This window comes from Mastigoproctus giganteus, chromosome 6, assembly GCF_048544385.1.
Source record: "Mastigoproctus giganteus isolate SK-2022 chromosome 6, ASM4854438v1, whole genome shotgun sequence".
NCBI classification, from domain to species: domain Eukaryota; kingdom Metazoa; phylum Arthropoda; class Arachnida; order Uropygi; family Thelyphonidae; genus Mastigoproctus; species Mastigoproctus giganteus.
The window spans coordinates 3,920,406-3,932,343 of NC_143580.1; the positions used below are offsets into that span (position 1 = coordinate 3,920,406).

At 35.2% G+C, this 11,938-nt stretch overlaps 1 protein-coding gene across 4 annotated transcripts in view; it reads left to right on the forward strand.

The window, feature by feature from the left end:
- The window catches only part of LOC150083828 (stomatin-like), a 206,827-nt gene extending 198,588 nt beyond the window's left edge, over positions 1-8,239 (forward strand). For all 4 annotated transcript variants that reach the window (XM_090375796.1, XM_090375799.1, XM_090375798.1 and 1 more), the window contains one exon: positions 6,770-8,239. In XM_090375796.1, coding sequence (XP_090231922.1) covers positions 6,770-6,964 — 195 coding nt within the window. In that variant the 3' untranslated portion in view covers positions 6,965-8,239. The remainder of the gene's footprint in view (positions 1-6,769) is intronic.
- The last annotated feature ends 3,699 nt before the right edge of the window (positions 8,240-11,938 follow it).

Genomic DNA, 11,938 nt, shown 5'->3' on the forward strand with positions numbered 1-11,938 from the left:
TAATGCTAATGCTAATTTGTAGTAGTCTTACATGTGTGACAGTATCAAAATCTTTCTTGAAATCCAATTATACAGGGTGTTTCAAAAGTGATGGTCAATAATTTAAAGGTGAACTGTACAGACTACAATATGCAAAAGAAAGCCTAGTAAACATGGGTCCTTAAGTGAATCGTTTTCGAGATATTGCAAGTTTCTAGTTGGGATCCACCACTGACAAGGTGAACTGTACAGAGTTGGGATCCACCACTGACTTGTTTGTTTAGGTTAGGTTATGTTATGCTCATTCTCTCTCTCTCTCTCTCTCTCTCTCTCTATCAATGCTCTGAGATGTAGCAGGCATACTAGTACTTGTCAAAGGATAGTCAACATGGAAAGAGGTTACAGCAACAAAGAGTATGTGGACATGCACTTCATGTAAGGTAAAGCCAATGGCAGTGCACTCGAGGCTGCACATTTGTACCAAGAAGCATTTCCCAGACAAAGGCAGCCCAACAACATTCATCAGGGTAGATCAACGCCTTAGAGAACGTGGGCACTTCGCACATGGAGTATGAGCAGGTAGGCCCATAAACATAACACCTGATGTTGCGGAAAGGGTGTTAGAAGGAATAGAACAAAATCCAGGAATTTCGACAAGGAGGATTGCTCTGCAAGAGCGTGTACTATGTCATAGCAGCGTGTGGCAAATTTTACATTGCCAATTACTGTAACCCATACCATATCCATTGTGTACAAGGTCTCAGCTGTTGTTTGTTATCTGGTTTTTAGGAGCATTAGCAACTAAGGCCATATTGCTCCGGGGATATGTGGTGGTAATTCTCTGACCTTTCCGCATCCTCCGTATTTGGTGGGCACGGGCTTGAACCCCGGTCTAATCAAGAAGCGTGTGCTATGCACTGCTGCTCCTGCCCACCTGGCTACAGAGGCGCCATAAAGGTCTCAGCAATACAGACTATGCTCCCAGAGTGAACTTCTGTCAGTGGATGCAACAATAGTGTGTCCTGAATCCACAATTTTTAAACAAAATTTTGTTCATTGACGAAGCTGGGTTTACTCGTGATGGTATTTTTAATTTTCATAACTGTCACGTTTGGCTTGACGAAAATCCTAATGCAGTTCATGAGTCTTGACATCAGCAATGTTTCTTGTTGAATGTCTGGGCATTACTACTAGGAGACCGTCACTTTGGATCACACTTTCTCCCAAAGAAGCTAACAGGAGAGCTGTACCTTCAGTTACTGCAGAATTTTCTTCCAGACCTCCTTGATGATGATAATTTTCCACTTCAGCAATGCCAGAACATGTGGTTTATGCATGATGGTGCACCGGCACATTTTGCTCGAGTTGTGACTCGGTATCTAACTAAAAGGTATGGTCAAAGGTGGATAGGTAGAGGTGGGCCTGTAATATGGCCTCCCAGATCGCCAGACTTAAATCCTATGGATTTTTGCATCTGGGGTCATGTAAAAAGCTTGGTGTACACTTCTGACATCAACACAGTCGAGGAATTGAAGCGTCGGGTTGAATGAGCCTTTTAGCAAATTAGAAATGACCCAGGAATGCCTGAGAGGATTCACAACTCAATGCAGAGAAGACTACAAAGCTGCGTATGGATGCAAGGACAGCATTTTGAACACCTTTTGTAACATCCTGTAATATCTGTAAAATCCTGTGGTGTTGAAACCAAAAATTAAAAATGTATTATCTTATGTTTAATAAAACCACCCTTAGAAAAGGATTCACAGATTTTTTGCTAAACTAGTGCTCCCATAGTCAGTGGTGGATCTTAACAGATAATGTGCATTATCTCAAAAATGGTTCATTTGCGGCCCGATGTTCACTGGGGCTTTTTTGCTTATTTTAGTTTATACTTTTCACCTTTAAATTATTGACCATCATTTTTGAAACACCCTGTATATCAAAATTATTTTTTGCATCCAGTTCCTTTGCGACCATGTCATAGTATCCAATGAAACTGGTCAGACAAGATTTTCCCTTAACAAACCCATGCTGTGTCTGAATTATTACTGCAGTCTTGTCTAGATGATCCTGCAATGCTTCTTTAATCAGTGACTCCATTATTTTCCCTGGAACAGAAGTTAAATTAACAGGTCTGTAATTACTCATGCCATCCTTTGATCCCCCTTTGTGAATTGGAGATACATTTCCACATCTCCAGTGAGTGGGGATTTCCTCTGAGTCCAATGATGCTCTCATAATTATGGGTAAGGGTTTGCTTACTCTCTTTGCCACCTCCTTTAGTATAGCTGGATAGATTCTATCCACTGCAGGTGCCTTTTTTTATGTTTAACTTCAACAATTTCTCCTCCATTTTGCTCACAGTTATTACAAAATCATTTAACTTCCTGTTAGAGTTTGATAAACATCTGGCTTTTCCTTCCCTGAATAACTCCTCATATGTGAATGTAGATGCAAAATACTCATTTAGCTTGACAGCTATTTGAGAATGATCATCTACAGCCAAACCTTTGATATCAAGTGAACCAATCTGATTCATCCCTTCCTTTTAGAATAAAGTAAATAAGTAAAAAAGTCTTTTTCTGTTTTTCTTTACATTCTTTGCCAAAGATGCCTCATAATCTGCCTTCGCTTGCCTAACCTCCTTTGTGACATGATTACAGACTAGCTTATATCTACCATAGGCTTTTGTGTCGCCTGATAATTTAAATGCATCCCATGCATTTTTCTTCTCTGCCAAGAGTCTCATTAGTTCATCTAACATCCATTTAGGCCTAAACATAGAACAGCATTTCTTAGTTGGAACAAAAAGCCTAGTAGCTTCCAAGCTTACCCATTTGGAATTTGCTGTTGGTAACATCATTAGTCTGTCCCACTGTATAGAACCACTGTAGGTTCTATACAGTGGGACCAACAATTTTTTATAGAACCTATAAAAAATCTGACCACCGTAGTGAGTGGTCTACACCTGTTCTTACTCTTAGTTACTCTAACACAGCTCATGCACTTACTTGTTCCTTGATGACTCCCAGCAGATCTTGAAATCCCCAGCAACTTGCTCTCTAGGCTGCTTTTGCCATTACGAAAGCAAAAACCCTTCCCTTTACCCCTAATGGCAGTTACATCTTTAAGTAAATCCCACATCAGAACATTGTGATCACTGTCACCTAGTGGTTCCTCTATCTGTAAATTCTTAATGTATGAATAATCACCTGATAATCAGACCAAGGTTATTACTCCCTCTGGTTGCCTCTCTAACATGCTGCTGTAGAAAGCAATTATCCAATAAATCCACAAAAGTCTTGCTAGTGTATGAATGACAAACCCACAAGTTCCAGTCAATATCTGGGAAGTTAAAATCCCCCATTAGAAGACAATTTGATTTATTGGCCCATTCTATTTCTTTGCATAATTCTTCATTGTACTCAACAGAGTCATTAGGCCTATAAACTCCTACCTTCATTTTTGCTTTTCCAGTGCTTATGTCACACCAAACTGATTCAACATTGCACTGTCCATCTATGTCAACTGGATGCACTTTCTTAGATTTTATGTGTTTCTTAACTAACAGCATAACCCCTCCTCCCTTTCTATCCTTTCTGTACACACACTGTACTCCTCAAATTCCAATTCTGCATTCCTTATATCTGTGTGACACCATGTCTCTGATATCCCAACAATATCAGCCTTTGATGTCCTGGCCAACTCATCAAATTTATTTACTATACTCCTAGCATTGGTGTACATGCAAGTATATATGCACCTGTTCTTACTCTTAGTTACCCCTAGGTGGTAGATGACTTTCATCAACTGGTGAAATACCACCACTTTGCTAATTGGAGGCTTGAAGTGGTGAAACCCATGTTTAGTCTCTAGAGCAAAGTTTCCAGCAACCCCCTCCCCCCATACTTCTCCTTCAACCCATGCACGGTACTAAGTATTATAGGTTTTGATACCTTTCGTGTTTGGGATTTTCATGAAAAAAAAATAATAAATAAATAACATAGCCCATACACTTACTTGTTCCATGATGACTCCCAGCAGCTCTTGAAATCCCCAGCAACTTGCTCTCTAGGCTGCTGCTCATTACAATAGAAGCAGTCCAAGAATCACTTTCGCCTCTGCTTGCGGCTACTGTTAATCTTTTAGTCTGTGAATCCCCCCCCCCAAGTTAGCATTTTTTCGACCCACCTAACACTGCCTCGATAGCATCAGCAAATATTTTTGCACCCTTTCTGTATAAGTGTATCTCATCCCTGCAGAAGCAATCTCTTCTGTTAGCAAGCACAGACCACACTGAAGTAAACTCTGCCCCGTGAGCCTTGCACAATCTCTCCACGGCTGAATTGATTGACAAGGCTCTCATCATATACTCCCTCCTATTGTGTCTGGGCAGAATTGCAGACACTTGCAAATTTAATTCTAACTCAACTTTTTTTCAGCATTGACCTGTACTTGTTAAGTAAATCTGCAGATTCCTTATTCTTAAGGTCATTAGTACCAACGTGTACACTATCACCTTTTGTGCCCTTAAAGGATGATATCTGTTCTACAATGTCATCATTTTTGCCCCTGGCAGACATACCCTGGTCCTATCTGTTTTGCACAATATATTTCTTGTTTCTCTGACAATTGATTTGCTGACAATAACTAGCTCATGTGGAACCAGTGCATTCTGCCCTGAAGATTGCTGCTGTTGCCTGGTTCCCTAGAGTGAGCTCTGGCATTGACTTGGGCAACTGAGAGTTTAATGGTCCCCCTGATTTTAATTCCTTTGAAGGCATATACTTGACTCTTCAAACTCTCATAGACACCCATCAGAATGTTGAGTTCGCACCTAATTTCTTCACTCTCTGCACCTAGCACACATAGAACCATCCTCCATGGCTAGATCATGTCCTCTTCCAGAAAGTCCACACACATTTCACACATTTTTTTAGACTGATGCATTGGAGAATTGCTTCCTTCAGTTCTCCCCCAAACCATGTGATGTGGTTACAAAGGAACTGGATGCAAAAAATAATTTTGATATCATATATCTGGATTTCAGGAAAGCTTTTGACACTGTTGCGCATGGAAGATTATTGTACAAATTGGAGCAGAATGGTATTAAGGGTAAGTTGCTACAATGGATAAAAGGATGGTTAAGTGGGAGAAGACAGAGGGTGGTAATCAATGGGTGCTGCTCTTCATGGACTAATGTTATTAGTGGAGTCCCACAGGGTTCGGTGTTGGGTCCACTGTTGTTTTGTATATTTATCAATGATATTGATGAAGGTATATCAGGCTTAGTGTCGAAGTTTGCAGATGATACAAAGGTTGGCAGGGTTGTTAATGACAGTAATGGCAGTGTGCTACTGCAACAGGATCTACATAATTTGGGCAGATGGGCTAAGAAGTGGCAACTGAAGTTTAACCTTGAAACATGCAAAGTACTGCATATGGGTAGAAGTAACCCAAGAGAAAAGTACCAACTGTGCGGTACTACACTTAAGGTGGTAGAAAATGAAAAAGACCTGGGAATAATTGTGCAGTCAGATATGAAGTTTTCTGAGCAATGCAGACAGGCTGCCAGGGCAGGTCATGGGGTTTTATCAATGATATATAGGAATTTTGCCAGCAGGGAAAAGGAGGTGATTGTCCCTCTGTATAAGGCAATGGTCAGGCCACGGCTTGAGTACTGCGTACAGGTCTGGAGCCCTCATTTTAGGAAGGATGTAGATTTACTTGAGCGTGTACAGAGAAGGGCAACAAGGTTGGTAAGAGGAATGAAGGGATCCTCTTACCAAGAGAGGTTTAAGTTCTGCAAATTGCAGTGGCTGGAGACTAGGCACCTGCACGGTGATCTGATTGATGTGTATAAGGCCTTGAATGGGTTGAGCATGCTGAATTCTGATGGGATCCTTCCACTTGTTCAGATTATGAACCTAAGGGGGCATAAATTCAAATTAAGAAAAGATAAATGTAAAATAGATGTGCAGAAATTTGCCTTTAGCCAGCAGGTGGTTAATTGCTGGAACAAACTTCCATCTGTCGTTGTGGAAGTTGATAGGTTGAATAAATTTAAGGAGGAACTGGACAGGCATTTGGAGGGAATGGTGTGATTTTTTTTTTTTTTTTGGCTGATACTGCATAAGCTGATACACTTGCTTTCTTTCATCACATGCCACTGCCACTACTACTACTACTGCCACAGCACTTCTGCTACTTTGTGCACATTGCTGCTCTAGTCTGGGGCATGATTTCCATTTGAATACAATTTAATTAACAACAAAAATGAATAAGATTTATAAATTTAATTAATTAATTGATAATATTATACTAAGCTAACAGATTCCTAATACAGTGCTACGTATTATGCCATCTAGTTTTACATTATACCTTATGCTATCAAATTCTTATTCTGAATATACTTATTCTGAACAACTGATGATCTTCAGAATCATGAAGACTGTAAAAGAGCTAAAATGGCTCTTTTTTTTTTCTCTCTATTAAAAGAACTATATTGTTACACTTCGATCATTACATTTGTTAACAGTGTCACATGGCCATTTGCACATATGGAATTCATGTGAGCACTGGACTGGCTGAAGTTCTGGAATGTGATGCTGTTAAAAGTAATAATCAGGTTGTAACACTGTCTCAATTAGTAGTTATCTCTTAAATCAGGAAGAAAGAACTTGATAAAAAAAATCAAAACCAAACATTTTAAGATAAATAGATAAAATATAAGGAATTATGTTAAATGTATCTGATATTTTTTTCACTGATATATCCTTTGTTACTTCAGGTAATAGCAGCAGAAGGTGAACAAAGAGCATCTCGTGCACTCAAGGAAGCAGCTGACGTAATGGTCGATTCCCCAGCAGCTCTTCAGTTAAGATATCTGCAGACCTTAAGTTCCATTGCAGCAGAGAAAAATTCTACCATAGTGTTTCCCATCCCATTGGAGCTCATGAGAGGGCTGGGTAAGAAGGGTGAATAGTGAAATGTCAAACACATATCCAAAGACAAAGTCGAAGCAAACTGTGAATGTGTTTTCTGACAGTGGGGTTTCATCAGGAAGCACAACTTGGCTCACTAATCAAGTGAACCAGGTGTTAAATATGCAATTTGAACAAATACAAAGGAAGCAGCACCTTATTAGCAGAGAAAAAACATTGTGATTTTGATGTTTATAATTTTTCTGTTAAAATTTTAACACGTTTTGGGTACTATATACATTTTATTGCTCATCTTCAAAATTGGGTATAGCACATATTTGCAGTCACCAGTCATTGTACTAAACTATTAAAAAATACAAAACATATTAATTAAGACATAAAAATGAAGGAGGTAAAGAAAAATGGCAGAAACGCATTTGATAAATGCATTCCATCATAGATTTTTCTAGTGTTTTGAACATTTATAAACACTGAAATTACCATCTGATTTTTTTTTTAACACTGGAAATTTTTTGTTTCAAGTATTAGAAATAGTCACATGAACAGATTGTGACTACTGACTTATTTAAATGCTTGAAATCTGTGTGTATGAGGCTAATTTTAATCATTTTCTCACCATTTTTCCTACAGATTATTTAGGAAACAGAGAGAATAAAAAATTTGGAGTTCCTTTTATTTTCACTTTTGATGATGGTTTCATCTCCTTCCATCATGTGCCCCACATGATTTATCAAAGTCACCTCATTATTCTTTTTTTAATATAATACACTAGCTTTTTTATTGTGTTCATTAAACATTATATATTCTGAACACTATTTATTTTAAAGAAAATGACAATATAATCTATGTAAGAGAAGCAATATTTTAATTATGCAGTTATGTTAAAGATGACTACACATCTTATTCACAGTACATGATGTAACATGGAAGAGTTATGAAGTATTTTTTTTAAAATTAAAAGTAGACTGTGACTGCATATAATCACCTGAGAATCATATGCCCAATATGCAGAAATTTGTTTTAATAATTGAATTAGAGATACAATCACTAACTCACAGCATAAAAAATATAAAAGAAGGATGAACTTAGTTATAATGGATAGCTGTCAAGTATGATGGCTGCATGACACCTGACCTGTAGGTGTCGAACTTTGTGTTTTTATTTCTCGAAAATGTTTCTGGCTTTTCTGAATTCTGTTTGAATACACCAATGCCTGATCTTTTACTAATGGATTGTAATACTTATTAAATGTGATTTTTTGTATTTTTTAATGAAAAATTGGGAAAAAAAGGAAGTTAAATTATGCTGAAAAAAAAAAAGGGGGGGGTTTCCTACAAAATTTAATAAAAAAATTTTGTAGAAAAAAGTTATCATAAAATAAACATGAAACTCAATTTCTTTTTTCAGTTCAGAAAAACATTTAAATATGCAACAATTCAAACTTGCATATAACACTTGAAACCATTATATATCAATAATAATCAAGGCAAAAAAACACATTTCATACAATAATTAAATATAAAACAGAGTATCTGATTTCTGTAGCAGATGCATCCAGATGATGAGAAACAAGCAAGATTAAGTGGAAGAAAAAAATAACAAAAATGGTTGTAGACCTGACAACTGTTTTACACACAAAATTCTGAGTAATCAATAATTGTTTACTTCTCAAGCTGCTCAAATAAAACTTTGTCTATAGTTATGAAGGTACTGAACTTTTCAGCCATTAATCTTGAACCAACAAGTAATGTGTAATAATCACTTCGGGCAGTGTCCTTCATGGCTACCACTACATTAACTAGAATACTTCACATAACTAAGATCAATTAGACTCAGGTTGATTAAAAGTACGAGTCTGTGTTTTTATCAATCTTTTTCCACCATTCTCACATTCTCAAGGTGTGGCTTTGCAAATAAATTTCCTGCATCTTAAGCAGATGATTCTTGGTTCTATGTGATGCCATAGTCTATTTCTTAGCTAGGTAACATAATTCCAACATATTACATCAGTTGCTCAAGAAGAATATGTTTAATCACATTTGAAACAGTGTATTAAAATATTGTTTATTTTATATACTGTATACTGTGATCTTTTGTTTTTTTAAACAGTTAATTGCCTATGATGTCATCTAGGAACCATAGTGAGAGAGTTAATATTTCTCTCAGAGTTAAGTTTAGAACACTACAATATAAATTTCAAGAACTTGAAACATTTTACAAACGAAAATAACCATTTTGTATTTTATATAATCATTCGCATAAATTTTAATAAAGGACACACACCCATAAAATTTGTAATCTCTTTTAAAATATTGTTTTATATAAAACATTTTATGAGGCAAAGATCATATATTTGATCATATATTAGAGTGACTACTATAATTATTTCACATGTATTCTTCTATGTCATTGAAAGATTATGATACTGCAATACTTTCTCTCTCTTTGTAAAAATATAAATCTATCTAAAAAATTTGAAAATCTAAACCAGACCTATTCCTTTTAAAATTAAAAATCAAGTAGTTACATTATTTATAACAAGGAAAGCTGAAACTTAAGTCTGAAACAGAACTTGAAAATTGTTTTCCATCATAAAGTTTTCAAATTCATGGTCAATAAGTAATATACAAGTTTATTTCACTTACTTTGAACACACATGATATACCCACAGCAATCTAACTATAATGTATACTGTCTGATGAAAGTGCAAGTCTTTTATTGTGGTTCCTACTGTTTCAATAAATAAATTTGCATGAATTTATTTAATTTCCACTGACATAACATACACCGGACTTGGACTATGTTATGATTTCATAATTCATAAAAAATCACTATCTACACAGAAATGCATGCCTTAAACTATATGCAAAGCTTTTGAAAAGAGTACAATTTATTTAATGATATGGCATGAATTATAGTTCTAATTATATTAATGGATAGCTTAAAATAATTCTGCATCTGCATTTCAGATATTTCTTGTTCAGTACATCTTTAACTGGAAGGTAACTAATGAAACTATTTATGATTTGTATGTAAATGAGTATGATAGTATAAACCAGAGCTATGATGCCCAATATGTTCTACATTGATATTAATATTTGTAAAAGAATAAGAGAAGTTTACCTCAATATGATACATAGAACACTTCAGTATGATACTCTCCAGAAATTAAAACGAATAAAACATTAACACAAAATAAATTGAAAACAATTAAAAAAATCAATTGCACACAATTAAAAAAAAGGTTTAACGTAAATTTTAAAAAACGATTTTCCTTCCTGAAGCTGACAATGCTTTCCAACCATGTGTCATGATCACAGGAATGAAAATTACTGAGTATGTGTGAGCATGAATGTTAAACAGAAATTATTAGTCTTTGTGCATACGCGTAAAAGACCACGAATCGGAGATTAGATATGGTCAGCGAATGTTAATAGAATTCTCATGTAATTTAATTTCAACAGTTTCTGCAATTAATAGTCTTGTATAATTACATTGAAAACTAAGTATTTTGGCCTTGTTGAATAAAAATGCATTTTTCATTAATGGCACGAAAGGCTAATTCTGACGCTGCTGAACAAAAACCACGAACTGAGGATGTGTGCTGTTTAACACAAATTCAGAGAAAACCACGTAAATCCTTGGATAAGACGAGTCACAATCACTGCAAGAAATGTATACCAGGTCATTTCTTTGTGTTGTGAAAGAGGAAAGAACTGAGCAATTGTTCAGTATAGCATGTAATTTCCATATTGGTCTGGCCACAATCCTAAATTCTGTATCTTTAAAGAATGTGTTAAGCTGTTTGTGCCACTGTTCAACATATGGAACAGAAATAAAGTATTTTTTGATGCTAATATTGTTGGTTGGTGTGGTTTTTTGTATTCTATCCTTAGCTTGCACCCTAATTCGGTTTATCGTAGCAAGGGGGTAACCCCTGTTTAAGAATCTGCTGGTTAATATCTGCATTTCTGAGTCTAAAACAGATTCTGTTGTTGAATATTTATAGGCATTGAGAAATTGATTAAAGATAATAGACCTCTTGTAGGTGAACGGGTGATAGCTGTTATAATGCATAAGCATATCAGTGTTTGTTTTTTATGATAGATGTTAAATTGGATTTTATTCTAGTCCCAAGTAAGCATGAAATTTAGAAAATTTAATGACTTTGTATCTGTATTTCTCCTTTCCAATGTAAAATTGAGTCTGAGATGAATATTATTAAATGAATGTAAAATGTTTTGGATAGTGCTACTATCAGTAATAACAAGAACATAATCTAAATACCTCCCATAGTATGTGATACAGGGTAGAAAAGGCGTCAAATGTATATGCTCAATCGCTGACAGATAGACTTCCGATATTAAGCCGCTTAGACTTAATCCCATTGGCAAACCAAAAATTGGTTTGTATTCTTTGTCTCAAAAGGTGATATAGTTGGCTTCAACTAAGAGTTTAAGTGAAAAATTTCTTTAATAGGAAGCTTCATATAATTAATTGGTATAGAGTTATTATTTAGCATATCCCAAAGAATACAGTATCTATTTTTCTTTTTTGAATTAATTTTTAATTATTTTAATTGTGTTCAATTGATTTTTTAAATTGTTTTCAATTTATTTTGCATTAATGTTTTATTCGTTTTAATTTCTGGAGAGTATCATACGGAAGTGTTCTACGTATCACATTGAGGTAAACTTCTCTTATTCTTTTGTAAATGAGTATGAAGCGTTTGTTGAATGTATTACCAAATTTTGGTCACACTAGCTATAAAATGCATATTGTTCAATGATTTGAAGAACTCGCAAGTATCCTGAACAATATTTAGCATTATTGTGTATATTTACTATCAAATTATTATATGATTATTAATTATATAATTATTAATATATAACCAATGTATGTAACTAATATATAATTATTAATTATATAATAAATATACAGAGATAATTTATGTAAATAAGAATATATTTAATTTTTTTTTTCTTTTTTTGTTTACATTGAAAACTGTCTATGCA